This window comes from Onychomys torridus, chromosome 1 (genome assembly GCF_903995425.1).
Source record: "Onychomys torridus chromosome 1, mOncTor1.1, whole genome shotgun sequence".
Classification (NCBI taxonomy): Eukaryota; Metazoa; Chordata; class Mammalia; order Rodentia; family Cricetidae; genus Onychomys; species Onychomys torridus.
Window position 1 is genome coordinate 39,373,985 of NC_050443.1, and position 24,786 is coordinate 39,398,770.

The following is a 24,786-nucleotide window of genomic DNA, read 5'->3' on the forward strand; positions in this document are numbered from 1 at the left end:
GATTTATCTAATGAACAGAGAGCCTAAGCAAGAACAGCTGCCATACACAAACTGGGGGGGACAGGTGCTGAGTAAATGCAAATGTTTATAAAGGTTCAAAGACCTCAGCTGGTGCTCTGGTTAGTTCACCTTCAGCTCACTAGCCCACTCCTAGGCTCTGGAGTGCTTTCCTTTTTTTTTTTTTTTTTTTTTTTTAAATTTCATTTTGTATGGGGTGGAAGTGCACATGTATGGAAATCATAAGACCGCTTATGGGATTTGGTTCTCTCCTTCTATGAGTCCAGAGGATAGGATCCAAGTGGCAGCAAGCAGCTTTATTCAGTGAGCCGTGTGTGGCCCACTTTCCCTTTCTTCTGAATCTGTTCCAGGTGTCTAGCCCAGCTGCATGTACTGTACTCTTGACCAAGAACCCCAGTCCTCCTCACTAGTGAAGATCCACCTAACCCTAAGTTTTGGATGCATATGGAGCAGTGAAGGAGAAACAACCCTGGCCTTCAAGTGGGTGGCAGATGTCACAGCCAGACTTCCCTCACATTCCCTCACTAAAGAAACCAGGGGTTCTCAACATATGGGTCGCGACCCCCACGTGGGGATACATATTACATTCCTGAGGATTCCTAACTAGCAAAATTTACAGTTATGAGGTAGCAATTAAATAATTCTATGGTTGGGGGCCACCACAGCATGAGGAGCTGAATTAATGGGTCGCAGCACTAGGAAGGTTGGGAACCACTGTAATAAACGGACTCTATTTCTGTTTTAAACCTGTGTCTAATCACAACCGTGTTATCTGCATGGCTGGCACCGAGAACCCAATTTGGATCATCTGGAGGAGAAACTGAAGCTTGGAGCATGACTACGTAAGTCACGGCGCTCGATAACGATGGGAGCCATACACCGAACTGCAAAACTGGTTTGCCCTCAACATACATCAGAATTTAAAGCCTTAATCAAGGCTATCCAAGAGACCCTTATTAAAACACAACGAGTAACAAACAATGGCTAAAACTCTGAGGACGCTCTAATTTCCCACCGTGCAGGCGGAAAGAGCACCTATGCTCACCACACGGGGACTAACTGCACCCAGCAGCCCAGACCACCGCAAGTCGGCCTGCACCTACTCGGTAGGCACCAGCCCCAGGCACAGCACCGCGGCTGCAGGAAGTCTCGCAGAAGCCGTCTCCACTTCTCGGATACTCAGTGCCGCGCGAGCCGGAACTCTCGCGAGAACAGTCGCCACTCGGCTGAGACTCCTGATAGGCAGCGGGTGGCTATGGCCCGGCCTAAGCCGTCCGGGAGCCGGATGGACAGACAGCTGGAGCACGATGTGTGTGAGCTCGTGCGGCGGGTTACTGGCCTGCAGGACGAGGCGGATCCCAACTTCCAACTGGCCTTGAACTTCGCCTGGTCCAACTTCAGGTGTGGGATCGCGGCTGCGAGCTAAAGCCGGCCCGCCGGGCGGGAGGGTCCGGGTCGGGGGTGCGGCCTCCTGGAAACCGCCCGCTGCTGCTGTGCCTTGGTTTCCCCCAAGTGCCCTTGCAAGAAACACGCTGTTAAAACTGAGTTGTGAGTCCTTAAGCGTAGGCCTCATCTTAGCAGCGGCGCACGCCAGCGGTTCTGTCCCTAACGCAGTACTTGGCACATCAAAAGTGTTTTGTTTTAATTGCCGGGGAAATGAATTTTCAGAGCGAAACACTGATCACACCCTGTTAAAATTTTAGTCTCACCAACTCTCCTCTTCTTGTTGAGGCCACTTGCAGATTTCCCCGATTCTGTGTCCTCCTTTTGCATAAAAACAAACTCAGGTTCTACTACTGAGCAACACATAGCACGCCTAGTGAATATATTGGTCAAACTTTGTGGTTTGCACAGACAAGAGTAGCTACCTAGTTTGTGAGGATACAGACCTCTGAGGTTCGTGGAAAGCATGCCAAGTGTCCAAAATGACAAGTGCAATTCCTAATTATAATCTTTTTTTTTTTTTTTTTAAAGAGCAGTGATTCAAATAAGTCATGTAACTCAAAAAGTGATTGTGTCCTTTAATTTTTCTTGTAATATTTCTAGTGACAGGAGGCAGGTGATAATCGTTTTAGAGTTGGAAGAGACATATGATGTTGCATAGTATAGCAACGGTAGCAGAAGCATACCTATGACTTTGTCACCAGGAGACACGGTGCCTTTCACATTGTATTACATCACATTGTTGCTCCAAGTTATTTCCAAATATTTGCTATTACGTTAATCACAGTCTTTGGCCCCACGCTAAAGTTTAGGTTTTCTTGTTGTTTATGTGTATGAGTGATTTGGCTCTATGTACATGTGTGTGCCGTGTGTGCCTGGTGCCCGAGGAGACCAGAAGGTAGCTGATCCCCTGGAACTGGAGTTATAGACAGTTGTGGATTCTGCGAATGGAACCCGGGTCTTGTGGAAGAATGGCAAGGGCTATTATTAACCTGAGCCATCTCTCCAGACCCTTACTGAAGCTTTTTAAATAATTTAATAATTGTACTTGAATATGTTTGCTTGTTTTTGTATTTCATGTTGTACATTTAGCAAAATTACTCAGAGGATGAATATTAAGACTTCACTGGGCTTCTCTCTTATATTAAAAAGACAAAGAAAAGCCAGGCATTATGATGCATGCCTGTAATTGTCGCAGTTGGGTGGCGCAGGCAGGAGGATTGCTGTGAGTTGAAGGCCATCCTTAGCCTCATAGTGAGTTCTGAGCTATGAAGGACCTATCAGAAAGCCTAGGAAAATATGTTATATTGACGGTGGTTGCTGCAGGAGGGTTGTAAGGAGTATCAGGTATGTACAGGGATATGGAGAGCTGTGGCTCAAGCGTATTTAGCCATATGACAGTATTGGCATTAAAAACTGCATTTTATCTTCACTAGATTTCATCGTTTCTTGGATGTCAACAGTCACAAAATAGAAAAAACAATAGAAGGGTATGTTGATTCTTTATATCTGTACATATTCATTACTGTGTTTTCATCAAGATCTTTTGCTGTCAGTTCATTTTTTTTTAATATTTTAGGATTTATGAAAAATTCACCATTCATTCTGATCTCAGCAAAGCGGCTAGTTGGAAGAGATTAACTAAGGAGTTTCTCAATGCACCATTTCCTGGCGTAGAGAAAATAAAGGTAAGCCTTCAGTTGTGAGCTCTCTACAGTGTAATTATTATCCACTTGTTATCTCTTCATAAACGTTCCCCTGGCTGGAACAGGACCTCCTTGAGAACTAGTTAACTGTTGCCTCATGTTTCCTATGACAGAAGCAGTGTGCTGTTGTGTGCTGTTGTGTCTCACTTGGAATTGACTGTGGTTATGGAAATCAGCGGTTGGCATAAATTATAGCAGTGTCTGGTTTACCTTAGACCATTCAAATAGCAACTGTTTTCTAGATCCCAAATGTCAGGGGCCCCAAGGCCACCCGAGGTGCAATGATTTGCTGCAAGAACTCCTAGAATGTAGAAGTCTGGTATTTTCATTCTTAAGGTTTATTACCATTAACAGCTGCAGAGCACAGTCAGGAAAGAGGGTGGAGGGGAATAGAGCAGAAACTAGGCACGTGTGTGATCGGCTGTACCCTTAAGTTTGTGTGTGTAAGTGTAGTCTGTAAGGTTCACACAGGAACAGGACTTCCTAGTGATGTACTTCCCACAATGTTAAGTGACTCTTGGGTGGTGACATTGAGATTACGTCATTTGTTTGCTAGAATCAAGATTGTGTGTCTGCTCTCTATTGGTGGTGGTGTTTATTTTGGTGGTGGTTTAGGTCTTTTGAGGATTTCATACGGCGAGTTTTGACCATGTTCACCCCACCCCCAACCCTCCCAATTTTACCCCTCCTTCCCCACCCACCCAGTTTTGTGTCCCTTTTTCTTTGAACCATGGCGTCTGACTTGTGCTGCCTATGTCGTCGTGGCTTCGTGGCCTTCCACTGGAGCATGGCCACCCAGTAGTGGCAGCACTCTTAAGGAAAACGAGCTCGCCCTCCCAAAGCTGCCAGCTGCCAGTAGCTCTTTGGCTGGGCTCCCTCCTTACTGAGATTTGGTCTGATTGGCACTTACACAGGGCTGGTGGATACTGTAAAGCCCACTGTGAGTTCATATGTACTGCTGGCTGTTGTGGCCAGAGAACATTTTCTGCCTCAAAAACTACCGCATGATCTAGTATACCACTCTTAGGCCTTTGCCCAAAGGATTTATATCCTACTGTGGAGGTTCCTGTTCAGCCGAGTTCACTGTTGCTCTCCCAATAGCCAGGAAATGAAAACAGCCTAGAAGTTGTCAGCTGATGAATGGCTGAGGTAAATGTAGTGCATGTATCCCATGGAATATTATTCAACTCTTAAGAAAAACGGAATTAGGACTGGGAACAGTCATTCTGGGTGAGTTCACCAAGACCCAACCCGGGGAAGATGACATGCTTTCTCTCATTTGTGAGCGTTAGCTTTAGATCTTCCACCTGTTATGCTAGTGCGCGGGAGGAGAGCACAGGGGGGTTGCAGGTTCAAGGCCATCTACACACCAAACCCTGCCTAAAACAAAACAAAAACACCCAGATCGATCACTCCATGTGTGATTTTGGTATATTGTGTCTTTAAAGAAATTGATCGTGGTAAGTAATTTTGTGGACATAATGTTTTGAGTTATGAACATAATACTCCTTTATTATTTGGAATATCTATGAGATCAGTACTCAAGACTCTTCTTTCATTTCTAACTTATGTGTCTTTTTTTTTTCTTGTAATTAGTATGGTTAGACATTTATCTTTATTGCTAATCTTTTCAAAGAGCAATTTTCTTTATTGATTTCTGTCTGTTCTAACTGTTTCTTTGGATTTAATTTCCTTTCTAATTAGTTTTCTTTGTGAAAGTTAATGACCTTGAGACATTCTTATTTTTCTTTTCTCTTGGTTTTTTAAGACAGGGTTTCACTGTGTAGCTCTGACTGTCCTGGAACTCAAATCGTAGACCAGGCTGGCCTCAAACTCACAGAGATCCGCCTGCCTCAGACTCCAGAGTCCTGGGATTAAATATGCCCCACCACTGCCCGGCTTATTTTTCTAATTTTAAGTTAGTATTTAGTAGTATAATTTTCATCTAAGCACTTGATTTTGTTACAACACACAAATTTGTTGAGTTATAGTTCATCTCATTTTATTGGTTTAAATTTCAAATTTTACCCATCTGTTTTTTAAAATTACATTGCTCAATTTCCAAATATTGTAGAATTGTCTCCCTGTCTTAGTGATAATTATTAGTTTGTGTCTACTTCCAAGTGACTATCATTTCATGGGTAGTCTGAGTGCTTCATCACACAAGTCCCAGTCTTCATTCATCGTCAGTGCATCCCTGTCATGTTTGTCACTGAATATATTGCTGCTGTCACAGTTTTGAAGACAGGCTTATGACTGGATCAGCAGTGACTATGGAAAGTACCAGAATGTCTGTTGCCTTTACTTTCCCTGTCTGGTGTTCTGTGTCCTATGCAAGTTCGAGCCCCTGACCTGCATCACTTCCTTCTCTGTACAGCACCATTCCCTGCTGGGCCATCCTGCTCTCTCTGTCTTTTCCGCATGCTGTGTCTGGTACCCAGTACTGCGTACCTGTGGACCTGAGCATAGGACTCCAGACTCTTTGGCAGGGCACTGGTCATCGGGCCCCTAGTGCCTGTGTGACTGGCTACATTTACTGAACTTCCCAGATTCCTAAAGGAAAGCCCTTAATTCTTCACAGAAACCATATAGAAAAATAGGACAGTATGATTCTAAACATGAACTTGCCTGTTACTGACCAGACAAAACATTCTAAGAACTGTTAACTAGAAGTTGGCTGCAGGTTGTTCATGCAAACAAAGCCTTTGGGGGGATGTTCAAAGCCTCAGCTACTTGGGTCTCCTTGGCTGTTTCCTGCATGGCTAACATTGCAATTTTGTCATCTGTGCATGAACAAGGAAAGATGCAGAAATTTGGGTCATAGAGAGACTAACATGCACCACCCCGAGGACAGCCAGAGCTGTTACACAGAGAAACCCTGTCGTGGAGAACTGAAAAGAGAAGAAATACAGAACCAGACTTCATGTGACTTATATTTCTTATATGTAAAACATTTGAACCATGGAGAATGTTTAAAGATAAGAATTGATTTTATGAGCACTTGTGTTTTCTCAAACAAGGACAGCAAGAGTATCTAATCAACTCGTGTGATTCTTTCTTGACTCAGTCTGTTTCAGAAGCACTCACCAACCAGTCTTCACTTCTTGTTATAAAGACAGATGCACATTACTCCATACTCTCGCTCCTCCTGTGTCTGTCTGATTCTCCTTCAAACAGCAACTATGTGGAGACACCAAGAGATAAAGAAGTGGGTATGTTATCAGATAAAAATTTATTTTATTACTTATTAATTACTCGGGTTTTTATTAAAGTTGTAAAATCACAGCCAGGGCTACACAGAGAAGCCTTATCTTAAAAACCAAAAAGTTGTAAAGTCAAGAAAATTACATTTCTGTTACTTTGGATGAATTTGCAAAATTTCATTTAAATTGTAAGCTCTGTGGGCTGGAGAGATGGCTCAGAGGTTAGGAGCACTCACTGGCTGTTCTTCCAGAGGTCCTGAGTCATTCCATTCCCAGCACCCACACGGTGGCTCACAACCATCTATAATGAGATCTGTCGCCCTCTTCTAGCCTGCAGACATACATACAAGCAGAACACTGTACATGATAAATAAATTTTTTTTTTTAATGTAAGCTCTGGCTTTGTAAGTTAGACTTTTAATTAGATGAAGAAAAAAATGAATTTTTGAGGGTGAATTAATTCAAATGATGAAAGATACATTAGAATTCAGATTTATTAAGTCTCTCTCTCTCTCTCTTTCTCTCTCTCTCTCTCTCTTTTAAGACAAGGTTTCATGCACCCCAAGCTGGCTTCAAACTCACTATATAGGCCAGGATGACCTTGAATTTCCTTAAATTCAAGGATTGCAGATGTGTGCTGCTATGCCTAGCTAATGCAGTATTTAAAAAAAACAGGCTGTGGCTTCCTGCATGCTAGGCAAACATCAACTACCTCCCAGGCCAAAGTATCTCAATGGTTTTTAACTTAGTTCCTTAAAATCATGTGGATTTCTTTTCCTGTACTTTTATGAGGTTTGGAATTTTTGTTTTGTTTTGTTTTTGTTTTTCTCCCAGATATTTATGATAAAGCTGATGAGGTTCCTTTGTTATATTTTAGAAAAGAAAGATGATTTTGACTGGGGGAAATACTTGATGGAAGGTGAAGAAATTGGCCTTGGTCCAAATATCGATACACCGGTAAGTGGCTTGATTTTGCCATTGCAAATCTAAGTACATGCCCACATGGCAGCAATAGTCTTAGTGTGTCCTTCCGCCATAGAACATGCTGTTTAGACAGGAATTCTCTTCACTAAGCCAGTGAGTCTGGCTTCTCAGGTAACGGGGCTTACTGCCAAACCTAAACACCTGAGTTAGAGGAAAAGAATCATCTCCTGTAAGTTGTCCTCTGACCTGCAGTGTGAGCCACAGGTAAGCATGCTCACTCGTGTGTATGCGTATACATGCTGTCTCTAAATAAAATGTAATAAAATAATATTTTAAAGAAGTGAATTGTGGAAGATTTACTAAGATTCTGGGCCAAATCAATATATGTCAATACAATTTACTTTTTTAATAATACTATAATAGAACTGTGTGGTAGTGTTTTAAGCAGAAGAAAAAGGCAAATTTTTCAGGTTATAACACCCCTCCCTAGAATAACTTTTTTTAAATAGGTCAGTGCAATAAATGTACTCTGACTAATCAAGTCAAAGAAATTAAAAAACAAAACTTATTCTCTTGGTTACTGTCCCAGAGAAATAATGCATGTTGGATTCTTTTGGAATTCAGAAATGATTTTTAATACTTCCATTCACAGAAAATTGGATTCACATATCCACCTCAGATTATTCTATTCCCATTATGGAAACTTTAAGAGAGAAAGTTTCATTTGGCATTTGCTTCTCTATAGAAATGTTCTTCGTTTTTAAGCCTGAGTCACTCTAATTGTTACAGCCTCAAGAGTAAGGTCTTCTTTCTCCTTAAATCAGAACTGGTCTGAAGACAGTGATGATGAAGATGCACAGCAGCCCTTAAGCAGAGAGGACTCTGGGATACAGGTAGACAGGACCCCGCTAGAAGAACAAGACCACAGCAGAACAGGGGGGCCTCCAGTCGGCTGGGAAGGTAGTATACATGGCTGAGTGCTGGTGTTTTCTCATAAGGGGTCTCAGATGACAGGTTTAAGATGGATGGCATTGATGAGGATATTGGTAAGCTCTGACATTCTTACCAAATCTTAAACTGTAAGTGCGTGCCTAAGAAGTAACTACAGCTTTTATCCCTTATATCACTTCAGATAAGAAAAGCAGCACTATAAAACTTAGAATGTAGGGTTTTTTCTAATATTTTTATAATTATTTTACATGGGGAGTGTTCTATGTTGCTGTTTATACCATGTGCATGCCTGGTACCCACAGAGGTCAGAAGAGGGCATCGGGTGCTCTAGAACTGGAGCTACATTCAGTTAGGAGCCACCATATGAGTACTGGGGATCATACTTGGGTCCTCTGCAAGAGAAGCCAGTGCTCTCAACCACTGAGCCATCTCTCTAGCACTAAAATGTAGTTTTTCAAAAGAAGTTCTAATAGCTTGGTCCTAAATGTTTTCTTTGTTGTTGTTATAAAGGGTTAGCCTTTCTCGGTTTAGTGAAAGGAGAAAGCTATGGAGACTTGTTTGTTTGTTTGTTTTACTTGAATGCTTGTCTTTTCATCAGGGAGCAACTATGAATTGGTAGAAATTTTAGGAAACTCTGGAAGATTATAGATAAAGTCATCCTGTTGTACATATTTTATCTACTTTTATTTCTGACTCCCAGTTTTATTTCCTCTTTCCGGTCAGTGAGTTATAAACACTTGTTCCAATATATTTGCTATCTATATGTGTGTCATTGTATCTGCACTTTGAAACATGTTGGTTGGTGTGTTAAATTACATAACTAGAAATATGTGTAAATTGTTCCTTATCTTTCCTTAGAACGCTCTCTCCTAAGACCTGCCCAAATTGGTATGGGAACATCTCTTCCTCTGTTCTTAAACTGTTACTCAAGTGTAAAGTATTGGATCAGGTCTACTCTTCTGACTAGGAATTGTCTGCACTGCCACTAATCTGACCACTGGTTGTTCAGGGACTCGTGTACTTGTTGACTTTTCTGTGTATTTCTTGGTAATTGCCATCGTTTACTTGTTCTCCTGGAGTTTGGGTTGTTTCTAGACAGGGTCTCTTGGTAATGGGAGCCATCCTCCTGCCTCTGCCTCCTGAGTGCTGGATTATAGAAGAGTGCCATCATGCCCAGCTTCATTGGAGTTTCCTACCTATTGCCCTCTCCCACAGTTCTTTGTTGATGTCAGTTCTTAGGCTTTAGACATTTTGCAAAAAGCTTTTACTCTTCTGAATCAGAGAAAAAGGAACCTGTTCTTTCTTTATTTTTTCAATCAAACTGTGAACTTGAGCCACTGAAGAAGTGGCTGAGCATTTAAAAGAGCTTGCAGCTCTTCCAGAGGACCTGAGTTCTAAGCACCCAGTGAGCTGCTCACAGCCACCTGTAATCTAGCTCCACGCGATCCAGTACCCTCTTCTAGCTTCTTTGGGTATCACACACACACACACACACATGCACATACACATTCATATATATATACACAGACATACACACCCATAAATAAAAATTTAAAACATTAAAAAATTGTTTTCAGGTGGTCAGTGTTTGGTCTTGAGATTTTTACTTAAAACTAGCTTTTCCCTGTATTTTTATGTCTGTTTTATTATTGTTGCATTTGAATAGGGTTTTTTATTTTCTTTGTTTTTTTGAGATTATAATATAATCACATCATTTCCCCCTTCCCTTTCCTCTCTCCAAACCCTCTCAATTTCCCCCTCCTTTTGCTGTCTTTCAGATTTGTGGCTTTTGTTGTTACGTATATAAATATAACCTACTCAGTCCGTGTAATGTTACTTGTACATATGTTTTCAGGGCTGACCATTTAGTATTGATGGGCAATTGGTATGTTCTTCCTGGGGAAGACCACCTTCCCCAGCTCTCATCATTCCTTAATTGCTTATACTTTTACATGTGCAGTTGAGACCTCATGAGCTTTCTCAAATCCACATTAGCATGTTTGTTGGTGTTGTCCTTGTTCAGGTCATGTTTAGGCAGCCACGTTGGTGACACTTTATGAGTACATTTTCTGACGCTCCTAAGAGACACAATCTCAAAGCAAACCCCATGTTTCTCTACAGTCTTCCTGTTGCCTTTTCTGCAATGATCTCTGAGCCTTAGGTGCAGGAGTCTTGTAGATACATCATTTGGGATTGGACTCCACAAATCTGCCCTTTGGTTGGCTGTGGTTTTCTGTAGTGGTTTCCCTCTATTGCAAAGAGGTTTCCTCAATGAGGTGAGGACTACACTCACCTGCCTAGACTCTGGAAAGGATCACATTTGGATCATTAGATGTCTCCAAGGTCTATATGATGTGAGATTAATGGATCCAGTCTATTTTTCTACCATCTCATGAGACAGTATTCCCAGCAGCATCTTTGCTTGGTGGTTTTATCTTGATTGTACATCAGGTTTTCCTTTGTACTTTATTACAGATCTTCTGTCTGTTATTTTAGTGTTCATCTACCCAGGGATAGACTGTTTTAGTGGCTTTGTGGTATTCTGTCTTAATACATAGAGTACATATCCCATCCTTTGCTGCTTTTCCAAATTGCCTTAGCTCTTTGTGAACCTGTACTCTTCATGGACATCTAGAAGCAGTGTGACAAAGAAATCAACTGGATTTTTGATTAGGATTTTAGCTTAAATTTGTCTGTTTAACTTGAGAAGGCTGACAGTGCCTCCATTTTTTTCTAATTATATTAGACTTTAGACAATTTAATTATTATTTGTTTGGAAGTAAACAGAGAGCCTTGTGATTGCTAGGTAAATGCTCTGCCACTGAGGTATATCCCAGTCTTCTGAACTTGTGTGTGTGTGTGGGGGGGGGGGGGGTTGCTTACTGGTAATGTTCTTTTTTAAATTTTCAAGTGATTTCTGTGTGTGCTACAGTTTTTATTGTCCTGAATCTTGAGCAGTTGATTTTGCTCTGTTCAGGTCAGGATAGGAGAACACTGATTTCTGCAGTTTGTCTATATTGGGCATTCTTGGTGAATCTTCATCTTAAATTCCATAGTCTGTTGATTTTTTTTTTTTAAATATAAGTGATAAGTATTGATCTGCAGACATTCACAGTTTCTTCCCCTCCTTCTAATTCTTAATCTTTGTATCTTCTTTGTAACAACTTGACTAAGTCTAGGTCATTTACAGGCCAGGCAGTAGCCAGGGGAGGGCCCTCATAGACAGGCCTTCATCCCCAGGGAGATACTTTCAGTCATAAGGAGATGAAAGGACCTAGTACACTATGAAAATGATACGTATTCCACTTTTTCTAGCAGATGAGCCAGATAGCCGGAGTTGGCTGGAACAGCATGTAGTCCATCAGTACTGGACAACCAGGCGCTGCCGGATCCCACACAGTGTGCATTTGCACTCCAATTTAGCTGCTGTCTGGTAAGCTAAACTTTTCATTTAATATAATGATGCATTGGCTTTGATTTGTGATTTAAATCAAGTTCAGCCTTGAATTGTAAACTTGATAGTTTTAAACAATTGTAAACAAGCATGCACATACATCGTGCTGGACAGCACTGTTCTTCAGCTAAGTCCTAGCTCCCTAGAGCAATTTCTAATTAATATTAAGTACCATGAGATTACTAACAGTACTGTTTTTATTTTCAGTGTAAGTGGATTGGTGTATACTAGCTTGCATCTAATCTCCATTTTAGTGCACTTACTATAAAAACACTAATTTTTAAAAAAGCATTACATAGTTTTAAGTGTTTGCTTGATTGATAAACAATTGCAATTGCTCTGAACATACTTCACTAAAAAGATTTCAAGGAATGTAGAAAATTAATATGGAGTGCATGTAAGACATTTACTGTGTTTATTTGTTGATTGCTGAGTATAAAATTACATATATTCATTAATGTTACTTTTGGTGATTGCTCTTAAATAGGGACCAGCACCTATACAGCAGTGATCCACTGTATGTTCCAGATGACAGGGTGGTGGTTACTGAGACACAGGTTATTCGAGAAACCCTATGGTAAGATGCATTAGCCTGGGAGATTTTTTATTATTGAGAAGTAAAATAATACTGTTTAATTTTTAAGAAACATAACCAAGAATTTCCACTTGCAGGCTAGAAACAGGCCTTAAAGATAAAGTCTGCTGTGAAGATTGTGTGATTTTGATATATTCTTTCCCATTCTAAATAATTTGGGTCTAAATAATTTAGACCATCATTTCTGAATATATGAATTCAAAACAAAACTTGCTGCTGACTGCTTTCATTTGAAATGTGTCTGTGAGGGTTGTCTGTGCTAGTACCCCAACATTGCAAGTCTAATGCAGCCTATGATGAGCCCCTGGACCCAGGTGTTCCTGCCTTGAACTGTGGTAATAATATTCTATCAACATTCTGACAGTTATAGATATGCAATGGTCTCTTTGTATCCTCAGGATTGTAGCAGGGTGTGGGTGTGTGGGTGTGTCTGTCTGTCTGTCTGTCTGTTGAACTTTATTGTTTTTTTTGTTGTTGAGACAGGGTTTCTCTGTGTTGTGGAACTCTGTAGACCAGTCTGGTCTTGAACTCACAGAGATCCTCCTGCCTCCACCTCCTGAGTGCTGAGATTAAAGGTGTACACTACCACTGCCCAGCTAGCTGTTGAACTTCTAGAATGATGCTGAAATATCTTGAGTCTTAACTTAATCCTATGAAGTTTGATAATCTTCCCATTTTCTTATCATCAGCCTATTTTGTTCCCCAGTCCTGGGTTTTGAAAATAAATTTCTCAGTCATATTTTAATGACTGTTTTAGTAAACTTCAAATATATTGACCTTTTTTAAATTTCATTTCAGGTTACTTTCAGGGGTAAAAAAGCTGTTTATATTTCAGTTGATAGATGGGAAGGTCACTGTGAGAAACAATATTATTGTAACTCATTTGACACAAGTAAGTATTTGTGTTTATTGTCACTTAAAAATTAAATTTAAAATTAAACAGTAGTCTTTTAAATGTTGGTGATATAACTTTAGAACATTGTATCATATCAGATTTATTGAATATAGTAAAAACTCTAAAAAGCAAAATTAAGTTGAGCATCATTACAAAGCTTAGCCAGTTCTTAAGTATTATTTGTGACATTTAAGTTTCATTTTATTCTCTCCCTATTTTTCTTTTTTTATACTGAGAAAGCTTTATAATATAATGATTTTTTTTCCAATACTTTATGTGTATTTTTAAAAGGTATGAGCCATAATTGATGTTTGCTGTATCTTTTGAATATGAACTAAAACTCATCATTATATTATATTACTTTGTCATTTACCAGTTTAAAACAGTCATAGAAACAGTCTTTTACAATGAAGGAGAAATTAATTTGAACATTTGTGGAAGACAAACTATAAATAATTATACTTGACTTCTCTTGTAGAGCTGTTTACGATCTGTGCTTGAACAAATAGCAGCATATGGCCAGGTTGTGTTTCGGCTCCAGGAGTTCATTGATGAAGTCATGGGGCACAGCTCTGAAAGCCTATCGCCTGGAAATGGTTCCATGCCTAAGAAGCCGCCTGAAGCCCCCTTTAGAACCTACCAGGCTTTCATGTGGGCCCTCTACAAGTATTTCATTAACTTCAAAGAGGAACTTACAGAGATTGAGAAGTGCATCATCAGTAGTGGTAGGTAATTTTTTTAACTCATAAGCTACCTAAGTTATTTTGAATAGTATTAAAGTTATTCATTTTTGACAAAATGTTTAAAATTATATTGTAAATAAGTAATTCTTATGAATATATCCATTTTAAAAGTGATTTTTTTCGGGCTTGGGAGATAGCTTAGCAGATAAGTGTGTTTGCCACCAAGCTTTACAGCCTGGGTCCAATCTGTAGGACCTGCATGTTAGAGGAGAAAACCAGTTCCTGCACGCTATGCTCTACCTCCACATGTACCCTGTGGCACACACACGTCTACCCACTACCCCTACCATCACCCAAACCCAACATGCACACACACACACAAATAAGTGTAACAAAAATGTTAAATAACTTTTGAAGCTCCCTTAAATTTATGTTTTTAAGCCATTTGTCTCCAGTGAACACTTTCTTGCTCCAGATCCCTCCCACGACAGACAGCTTCTTGTACCTCCTTTAGAGGGTATTATGTACGCATGTGAGAGCTCCTTCATTTCCTTGACAAAAACTGTTGTTAGATGCCATAGCCCGGTTCTCAACGGTGGACATTTGATTATTGCCACTCTGCTGTTCTAGGATTACTGCAATGATTGCTGCTGCACATTGCAGTTATTACACGCATACAGCCTGGAATTCATAGGCCAGAGAGTATATATGATGACATGTGTGACTTTTGCTAGATTGTTCTGTATTTCTCTACAATTAAATATAGATAAATTTATGCTTTGTCATCAGGATCTTGTAATATGTTACTAAACTTTTGTTCTTTGCCAATATGAGAGGTATAAAGTGGTCAACTGGTATGTGGTTTTTGTTTTTCCACCTTTAATTTTCTATTTTATTAATATATATATATTTTAAGCTAGGGACAGAGTTGCACAAAGAGCTCCTGTGTTCCCTTGTTTCTCTCAGTGGTGGAATTTCCCATATTTATAGTATAGAGTCAGCTAGGAAACTGACAAGTCACAGCAGCACATTAGCCAAGCTGCAGGCCCAGCCGTTTGGGAGGCATAGTGTCTTTGGATGGGCTGTTTTGCCACATGTATAACTACTGTACAACCACTTCGATGTTCAGGGTAAGGAGTTGTGCCACCACCATTCAGGAATATGGTTGACTGGAGAACTTGGCTGAGCCACCCCTTTTCAGCTTCTGCCCTCATGGAACTGGTGGCTTGTGGTAGGGGAGTTTGCTTTACACTGTGTAGCTTTAGTTTGTGCTCTTTTAAGTGAAGTGGATTGCCTTTCTGTTACATCAAAGCCATTGTCTTTCCCTTTCTGAAATCTGTCGGTTCCCTTATACATTATTTTTGTCTGAATTATCTTTTTCTCCTTGGCTTATGGGAGTTCCTTCTTTAAGGAAGATAGACTATTAAAGATGTAATATTAAGATTGATATTAAAACCCACCACCCGCCATCTGGCTGTGCCATTCCACATGTCAAGAAGTAGCATTATTAGCGTGAGTCTTATGTTGGCTCTTCCTTGCTGATCAGTTTGATGTATTGGTACTTAACAGATACCACGGTAACACTTGCGGTGGTGGTGAACAAGTTGGCCCCGCGACTGGCTCAGCTCAAGGTCCTGCACAGAGTGTTCAGTACTGGGGTAGCAGAGGTCCCACCTGGCACTCGGAATGTCGTCCGGGCATCTCACCTGCTTAACACCCTGTACAAGGCCATTCTGGAATACGACAATGTTGGAGAAGCCTCTGAACAAACTGTACGTTGCATTTTTGCCTTATCTAAAGTAACGATAAAAAGGTGGTGGATAGCCTGTCACAATTCCTTGTTAAATGAGGTTTCAGTCATGGTATGCCAGTCGGTTCAAGTTTCACAGTTAGCTTCCAAATTCATGGCAGTCGTATTAGTTTTAATTACCAAAAGAAGCAGAAGGATGAAGCAAGAAGTGAAAATACCTGCTTGGCTTATATAGATATTTATAATAAACCTTTTTACATAAAACAGCCAGGAATGGTGGTGTACACCTTTAATCCCAGCACTCAGGAGGCAGATCTTTAAGTTGAAGGCCAGCCTGGTCTACATAGCAAATTACAGCGAGACTCTTTCTAAAAAAAGACAAGAAAGAGGTCATAAGTCTATGACACAAAGTGTCTAAAGTAGTCACATAATGTGAGAAACTTACAGGGGCTGGTGGGGGGTTTTCAGTGTAAATGTATTTAATGCCATTGAACTTACTTATTAAAATGGCTAAGGTGGTGGTGCAGTCAGGAGGCTGAGCAAGAGGATTGTGAATTTGAGGTGATACTGGGCTGCATACCCAGACCCTGTCAAAACCTAGAAGCTGGGTGTGGTGCCACACACCTTTGGCCAGCCTGGTCTACGAAGTGAGTTCTAGGACAGCCAGAGCTGTTACAGAAACCCTGTCTCAAAAAAATAAAAGTGTGGAGCCTCAGGCTCCCTCCATAGCCCTGTCAGTCCTGCAGTCTGACACATCAGCCGTGGCCTCTCCTTGCTTCCTGTGGTGCAGTCCTCAGCCACTCTCCATGATCTCTCTGTGCTTCAAAAACCAGTACAGCCGGGCGGTGGTGGCGGCGGCGCACGCCTGTAATCCCAGCACTCGGGAGGAAGAGGCAGGTGGATCTCTGTGAGTTTGAGGCCAGCCTGGTCTACAGAGCGAGTTCCAGGACAGCCAAAGATACACAGAGAAACCTTGTCTTGGGAAAAAACAAAAACAAAAACAAAAAACCAGTACACATGAGAGACTCTTACACATTGCCAAGTTCAACTGTCACCATTCAATGCCACCTTGGCCCCCTCTGGACCACAGCTTCTGTGTTCTCACTCTGAGGAAATGCTCCCTGAAGAGTTTGCCTCAAAGATGCTGGTCTCCTATTAATTATAGCTGATTCTTGAGCACCAGCTGACCAGAAACCACAGATTCTTAATTTGCATACATCATGTGAATGTTCTCAGTAGAGTCTTAGAGGGACTCTCTGACTTCCCACTGAATCTTCAGAAGCCAAATCATCATCTGCATTTCTCACAGCATTGTTTGTTTGTTTGTTTGTTTCGAGACAGGGTTTCTCTATGTAGCTGTGGGTGTCCTGGAACTCACACTGTAGACTAGGCTGGCCTCGAACTCACAACCATCCACCTACCTCTGCCTCCCACATGCTGGGATTAAAGGTGTGCACCACCACCTTCGGGCTTCTCTTACATTCTTGTCTGCCAAGCTCGTACACATAGCATTACACTCTAAGTACTCAATGGCTTTTTCATTCCAAAGTTCCAAAGTCCTTTCACAGTTTCCCCAAACAGCATAGTCAGGTATCCCATACAAATAGCCTACTCTCAGGTTCCAGTTTCTGTCGAAAATTGCTTTCTCTTGCTGTGATAAACACCATGACAAAGGCCACTTGGGAAGGAAAGAGTGTATTTGGCTTATACATCCATGTTATATATGGTGCATTATCCAAGGAAGCCAGGGCAGAAACTCAAGACAGGAGCAGCACAGACGTAGGAGGCTTGGAGGAATGCTGCTTACTGGTTTGCTTCTCATGGCTTGCTCAGCTTGTTTTTTTATACAACACAGGGCCACCTGCCTAAGAATGGTACTGCTGTCAGTGGGCTGGGCTGTTCCATATCAATCAAGATCAAGAAACTGCCCCACAGACTTGCCTACAGGTCTGTCTGATGGAAGATTTCCTCAGTTGAGGTTCCCACTTCCCAGATGACCCTAGCTTGTTTATAGTTGACAAATAAATAAATAAATAAATAAATAAATAAATAAGAGGGTTCTCCTCTGAAAGAGGAACTTTATATTTATCCCATACTTAGATGGACTTTTTAATAAGAATCTTAAAGTGTATCTTTTGAGAATTTCAACTTCTTTGTTTCAAAAAGTTTAGCAATACAGTCACTTTAAAGTCATTTTGAAATGTTTGGTCTTAGCCTAGTACGAGGAGCTCTGAAGACTAACCAGGCCAGGTCTCACCCTTAGGTCTCCCTCCTGTTCTCTCTCTGGGTGGAAACAGTGCGGCCCTACCTCCAGACCGTAGATGAATGGATTGTGCATGGGCACCTGTGGGATGGTGCGAGGGAGTTCATCATTCAGAGGTGAGACTTTGCACTGAGGCCAGGGGAGGCTAGGTGCTGGCATTTATTTGATACCACATCAAAACAGAATACTTCGTTAAGTTTCACACGGAACTGAAAGGATAGGTTGGTGATGGGGGGTACTGCTACCATAGCACTGGCATGTTCTGCATCTTTATAAAGGTGTCAGGTCCCAACCAATGGAAAGCATTTTTTAGTTTTATGGCAGTTCACATCTTTTCATAGCAATTGATATTTTTGAATGGTTTTTAAATGTATACTGCTTCCTGTGAGATGAACTTAAATGACATCATGTTACAAACTGTTTCCACTATAAGTTATCAATAACATATGGCAATAGTATAGGGTTTTAAGGCACTTATTTCTTTGAGACATTTATCTCTTAAAATAAGCTACATATTGTCTTAACATACTTAATAAAGTAAACAAAGAAAAATCTTAATCCATTTATAACAATTTCCCTTTAGTCAATTTCTGAACTCATAAGCTATAATGAAAAATCACTTGTAATATTTCTAAAGGGAACTAAATAGTCATACTCTGTTTAATTCCAATTCAGAAAAGTATTTCACTTAAATTTTAATTAAATTGAGAGTATTTATTTTTGTACATTAAACTTAATGAGGTTAGATGAATACTAGTCTATTTTGTCTGAAGATCATTTTACTAACAGCTGATGTTACTACTAGACTACCTAGACTAAGACAAAGTATGCTGTGGTGTTAAAGGAACATAAATTAGCCTTAAAAGTCTTCGACTCTCCATAGGAACAAAAATGTTCCGGTAAATCACAGAGACTTCTGGTATGCAACCTACACATTGTACAGCGTGTCGGAGAAGACTGAGAACGAGGACAGAATGAGTGACAGTGCCAGTGCCAGTGCCGGCAGTGACCAGGGTCCCTCCAGCAGACAGCACACCATGGTGTCCTTCCTCAAGCCTGTCCTGAAGCAGATCATAATGGCCGGCAAGTCAATGCAGCTGCTGAAGAACCTGAACTGTGCAGAGGGCTCTGCATGTCAGGCGGCAGCCAGAGGTAGCCTGTCCTTTCTGTGAATGTCTTCTCTGGCCTGGTTTAACTGTTTCATTCACTGTTGTCATTCCCAAACACAAAGTAGTGACCGAAGCTGTTTATGTCTGTGGAAATTATCGCCATGGTCTTGGTTGGTTGGTTTGGTTTTTTGAGACAGGGTCTCTCTTCATAGCCCTTGCTGTCCTAGGACTCACTCTACAGACCAGGCTGGCCTTGAACTCAAAGATCCTCTTGCCTCTGCTTCCCAAGTGGTGGGATTAAAGGTGTTCACTATCACAGTCAGACATCACCCTGGTTCTTTAAATAATATTTTTTCTTTTAAAATTTCATACATTTGCACAATATATTTTAATCATATTCACCTCTGACTCTTCCCTGCCCAACTCTTCCTAGGCTTCCCCCAACACATCTACCTCCCAGCTCTATGTCCTGTTAGTGTTACGTTTTTATAACCCACTAAATTTGATTATCTCTGCACATGGGTATGGGTGTCCTAACACTGGCCACACCCCCAAGAAGCTACCTCCCTCAGTAGCCATTGGCCTACAATAGCTCATTGACTTGGAGTGTGGCCTCAGGAGCCTCTCCCTCCATTTATCTGGCTTGGTTTTGTGCAGGTAACCACTGCTCCTGTGAGTTGATAGGTACAGTGGCTATACCCTGTCCATAAGGCAGCATTTCACATCATCCACATCCTCTAGCTCTTACGTTCTCTCCACCCCCTCTTCCTGGATGTTCTCTGAGCATGGAGCAGGGAGGTGAGATTGATGCAGATTCCCATCAGGAGCTGAGTACTCGTGACTTACTCTCATCACTTTGAATAGGAAAGTATTCCAACTACAGGGAAAAGAAGCTTATTTAAGCAAGGTTGAGAGCAAGATAGATCTATGGTGGTGTGGTTATTTTTTGTCATCTTAACACAAAAAGCTAGAGGCATTTGAGAAGAGGGGCTCTAAATTGAGAAAAATGCATTCATATGATTGCCGGTAGACAAGTCCGTGGGACTTTTAACATTATTATTATTATTAATGATTGATGTGGGGAAGCACAGCCTACTGTGGGTAAGCCAACCCTGAGCAGATGGTCCTGAGTTTTGGAAGAAAGCAGACTGAGGAAGCCATGGGGAATAAACCAGTAAGCAGCATCCCTCCACAGCTTCTGCTTCAGGTCCTGCCTTGAGTTCCCTTCATGATGGACTACAACTGTAAGCTAAATAAACCCTTTTGCTCCCAAGTTAACTCATGGTATTTAACACAGCAATAGACACCCTAACCAAGGCATATGACTATAACAAAACTATTTAGAAGGCAATTTGACAACATGACTATTTAGCAAAACAAACAGTAGGTTCCCCCATTGGGCCTATAACCAACTGAGTGAGCCCTGGGTCTGTGACCAGTTTACAGTACCAACATGAGTTACTTCCTGTGGAGCAAGCCTCAAATCCAAGCCAAAAGCAGTTGGTTAACCACATAAACTTTATGCCACTGTTGCACCACTGTGCATGTGTTTCCTGGCAGACTGGCTTTGCAAACATTTAGGGTCCAGCAATAGATAAGACTGATGATAGCTTTTCTTCCCCAGAAACCTGTGCAGCACCTTTTACTACCATAAAAGCTAGCCAGTGGGGAGAAAAATCTTCCTGTCAGTTTGAGATTGGTTTCACTATGTCTACTTGCAAAGTATGTGGTGTCTTCCGCAATAGGGTCTTGCCATCTAGTTGAGTAACCAAGAGCAATGGTAGTCATTGGTGTCACCATAATTGAATGAAATTATACTGTTCTTGATAGAAAAACTAATTCTCTGCTATTTCTTTTTATTCTTTTTGTTTTGTTTTGTTTTGTTTTTCAAGACAGGATTTCTCTGTGTAGCTTTTAGAGCCTATCCTGGAACTCACTTTGTAGACCAGGCTGGCCTCGAACTCACAGAGATTCACATGCTTCTGCCTCCTGAGTGCTGGGATTAAAGGCGTGCACACCTGCCCTCTGTATTCCTTTAAATATAATTTCCATTTGATTTTATTTGTCCTGTTCTTCTGTCCTATGACACCAGCTCTTTCCATGGGCTTTGGGTGGAGGTCATGGGGCAGCACCAGCAGGTCTGAATCTTGGTTGGAGTGTTTCAGTCCTTCAGGGTTTCATGAGACAGTTTCCTGACCACCTAGCTATGGGTGGCACAGCCCACACCAAAATCTAGCTTGACATGGAGCTTGGAAAGTACATGAGAGTCAAAGTCACTTTCGCTTTGGAACTGATCCTGGTGGCAGTGGCCTCTACTGTGTCCTTTATTTTATGTGTGTAAGTGCTCTGCTTGCTTATATGTCTGTGTACTCTGTACATGCCTGGTGCCCCAGAGGTCAGAAATGAGTGTCCGGTTCCCTGAAATTGTAAGGTGCTGTGAGGGTGTTAGGAATTGAACCTGGGTCCTCTGTAAGAACAACAAGTACTCTTAACCAATGAGCCATCTCTCCTGCGCCCCAATCTTCTTAATGGCCTTGTCCTTGTCTTCTGGTGCACACTGGCTGTGGTTCATGCAGTGAACTGTCCATGGTCCCTCTGCTTCTTTTCTTTCCTTTTTTTTCTCTTTTGGTGTAGGATAGAGCCAGGATCTGACAGGATCCAGTGCCTCTAGCATATTCAGGGTGGTTCACTGCCCTGCTTTTGGATGGACCCTGGCAAGTTTAAACTTGGTAATTCAGTTATTCAGGCAATGCTCAGACATTTTAAGAAATCTTTGTAACTGGGAATACAATTTAAGTAAATTAAAGCTTTGTAAGCTGACTGAAAAGACTTGAGTGGGGGGGGGGGGTCCACATTGTTTGGGTTTTAAACTACCTTCATGCTCTATTAATTATTTTACCGTATCTACCTTAGTTTTTGCTTTGTGGCGATTCCTTTTTAACTGATAAACTATAGTGAGCTTTGCTGGGCAGTGCTGGGGGTGACTTCTGTGGAGTGACTGCAGTAAGTCCCCTGTGAACAATAAGGCAGTAGCTGAAGTTTAACTCTTCCTCAGGCATTACCCCGTTCAGAGTAAAATTAGCTTCTTTGGCATGGTAGGTCATCAGAAATGCCGCACTTTAACTGAGAATAAAAAGTGGTTTTTAACATTCACTTTTATTTGTGTGTGGATCTGTATTTTATATGTCAGTATGTATGTGTCTACTGATAGAAGCCAGAAGAAGGCATTGGATTCTTAAAGCTAGAGTTACAGGCAGCTGTGAGCCACTTGAAGTAGGTGCTGGGAACCAAACTAGGGTCCTCTGCAGGAGCAGTATGCTTTCTTAGCTGCTGGGTCATCTCTCCATCTTCACCCCTAGTTTTATGTCTGTCTGAGTATATGCCACATGTAAGGCTGATGATGGAGGACAGAGAGGGCGTCAGGTCCTCTGCAGCTGAAGGTAACAGGCAGTATGAGCTTTCTGGTATGGGTACTGGGAACCAGACTCAGGACCTCTGGAAGAGCAGAGGGAGCACTTAACTGCTTATCCATCTCTCCAGCCTGGGAAACATACTGAGACTGCTTTTGAGAACAGAATTCATCCTGTGTATTTGTATTTCAGATGCAGAGAGAAAAAGCTTATATACCCTCTTTCTGGAATCTATACAGTTGCGTCTTCAACATGGAGAAGATTCGACTCCACACATTCTTACCGAACATCAGGCAACCAAAGAGAACTTAATAAAGATGCAGTCCATTGCTGAAAGGCATCTTGAGCTAGATGATATTCATGACCCACTGCTGGCCATCAACTTTGCAAGGTGATAGCATATATGCCATATTTTCAGTGACTGAGATATACTTTGAGGAATACAAAGTAAGTAATACTTTGTAATTGTTTCTGCCAGGTAGGTCTTTCCCTCCTTAAACACAAAAGCCTGTCCTTTCTAACAGATGGACAAGAAGATGTGTGTTCACCTGTCAGATGTATAGTTCTGCTCCCTTGTTTATGAAAGTATACAGATGCAACCCAGCTAACATCTCCGTACCCTACACACCCTAGAATATTGTAGCTCACCTAGAATATGCTTCTGAAAATCTGGACAGGCTCTGCACTGTCTCCTTCTGTGTTACATGTGTCTGGGGCTTAGAATGCTTTCAGGAACTTAACTCCAGTGAAATAAGACATCAGTGCCCTTGTGGTTTTCTAATGTTTGAGAACCATTTACTGTATAACACTCACAGAAAGACTGATTCCAGCACTGACCCTAACAGTAGCTGTGATCCAGAAAGGATGTTCTTGGGGGGGGAAGGTTTCTTTCTATAATAGTTGATAATCTGAAACTCAAGGTAAAATGGGACTCTAGGTTTTGGTTTATTAGAATTCTGTCAACAGCAGCTCATTAAATGAAGACTCATTCACGTTTTCATATTGAAGGTTGTATTTGGAGCAGAGTGACTTTCATGAGAAGTTTTCTGGTGGTGACATCTGTGTGGATAGATCATCAGAGTCTGTGACGTGCCAGACTTTTGAATTAACGCTGAGGTCTTGCCTCTATCCTCACATTGATAGACAGTATCTACATTGCTGTGGAAATCTCATGCAGACCTTAAAAAGGGATTTCAGGTAAAAAGGAGTAATTTAGCTCTGGTAGAAATCAATTGTTAATAACCAGTAGATTTTTTTTTCCCTTTTTCTTGTTTTCTTCTTTGTTTGGTTTTGTGAGTGTCTATTTGTTTTTGGTACTGAGAGTCAAGTACTGGAGCCTTCTGTAGGATACTCTTTAAAGTCTATATTTAAAGCAAACTTTAGAGAATGGATATGTAGTTAACAATTTTCTTTTGAAAAATCAATTAACCATCAAGATTTAAGTATGTTGTAACTAATTTATTATATGAGAATCTGTGTCAAAAGACATACCAAAAGAAAAAAAGAAACCCCCAAAACATGTGCACAGAGTATGCTTTCAGAAGTAAAACATAAAATTACTTGTTAATAGATAACTAGTTCTAACTTACATAGTTATCTGACAAGTTCTGACTTATAATCTCCTTAAAGTTCATAAAACTAAATGTCTTAGTTATCTTTCTATTGCATGATGAAACGGTGACCCCGAGAAACTAAGGAGAAAAGGATTTATGTGGCTTACACTTAGAATTCATCAGTGAGGGGGCTGGAGAGATGGCTCGGTGGTAAAAGACACTGGCTGATTCCCAGAGGTCCTGAATTCAATTCCCAGCAACCACATGGTGGCTCACAACTATCTATAGGATCTGATGTCTTCTTCTGGCGTGCAGGTATATATGTAGGACACTCATACATAAAATAAAAATAAATAAAATTAACATCAACAACAAAAAATAACAGTTCATCATTGAGGGAAGCCAAGGCAGGAACTTAAGTCAGGAGCTGAAGCAAAGACCACAGAAGAACACTTATTAATTGCTCCCCATGGCTTAGCCTGCTTTTTTATATAACCCAGGACCACTAGCCCAGACAGGTGACATCGCCCACAGTGGGCTGGGCCCGCCTTATCAATTGCAAATCAAGAAAATGCCCCCAGAGACTTGCCTACAGCCCAAATTGATGAAGGGAAGTTTTCCTAATTGAGTTTTCCTGTTCCAGGATGGCCCGAGCTGTGTCAAGCTGATGAAAGACCAGCCAGCATATTAGGTTAAATGCTGAGTGTAAAAAAAAAGATGTTTAATATGATAGGATCTATATTTTTCCCTTAATGCTCAGCGAAAAACTGAAATGAAATGTTCCAAATAGTAACTAAGTAAATACTTTGGATGGTGGAATTTTAATTAA

At 41.1% G+C, this 24,786-nt stretch overlaps 1 protein-coding gene across 4 annotated transcripts in view; it reads left to right on the top strand.

Annotated features, from left to right (window-relative positions):
* Positions 1-1,245: 1,245 nt before the first annotated feature.
* The window catches only part of Tubgcp5 (tubulin gamma complex associated protein 5), a 36,463-nt gene continuing 12,922 nt past the window's right edge, over positions 1,246-24,786 (top strand). Inside the window, exons 1-15 of one of the 4 annotated variants that reach the window (XM_036190787.1) lie at positions 1,246-1,419; positions 2,898-2,951; positions 3,041-3,149; positions 6,235-6,379; positions 7,248-7,327; positions 8,119-8,254; positions 11,561-11,678; positions 12,187-12,276; positions 13,093-13,186; positions 13,668-13,914; positions 15,442-15,644; positions 17,886-18,001; positions 18,769-19,037; positions 22,597-22,795; positions 23,413-23,601. In XM_036190787.1, the coding sequence (XP_036046680.1) occupies positions 1,274-1,419; positions 2,898-2,951; positions 3,041-3,149; positions 6,235-6,379; positions 7,248-7,327; positions 8,119-8,254; positions 11,561-11,678; positions 12,187-12,276; positions 13,093-13,186; positions 13,668-13,914; positions 15,442-15,644; positions 17,886-18,001; positions 18,769-19,037; positions 22,597-22,795; positions 23,413-23,601 (2,195 nt within the window). In that variant the 5' untranslated portion in view covers positions 1,246-1,273. The remainder of the gene's footprint in view (positions 1,420-2,897; positions 2,952-3,040; positions 3,150-6,234; positions 6,380-7,247; positions 7,328-8,118; positions 8,255-11,560; positions 11,679-12,186; positions 12,277-13,092; positions 13,187-13,667; positions 13,915-15,441; positions 15,645-17,885; positions 18,002-18,768; positions 19,038-22,596; positions 22,796-23,412; positions 23,602-24,786) is intronic. The other 3 variants (XM_036190795.1, XM_036190801.1, XM_036190810.1) reach the window with 3 other exon arrangements.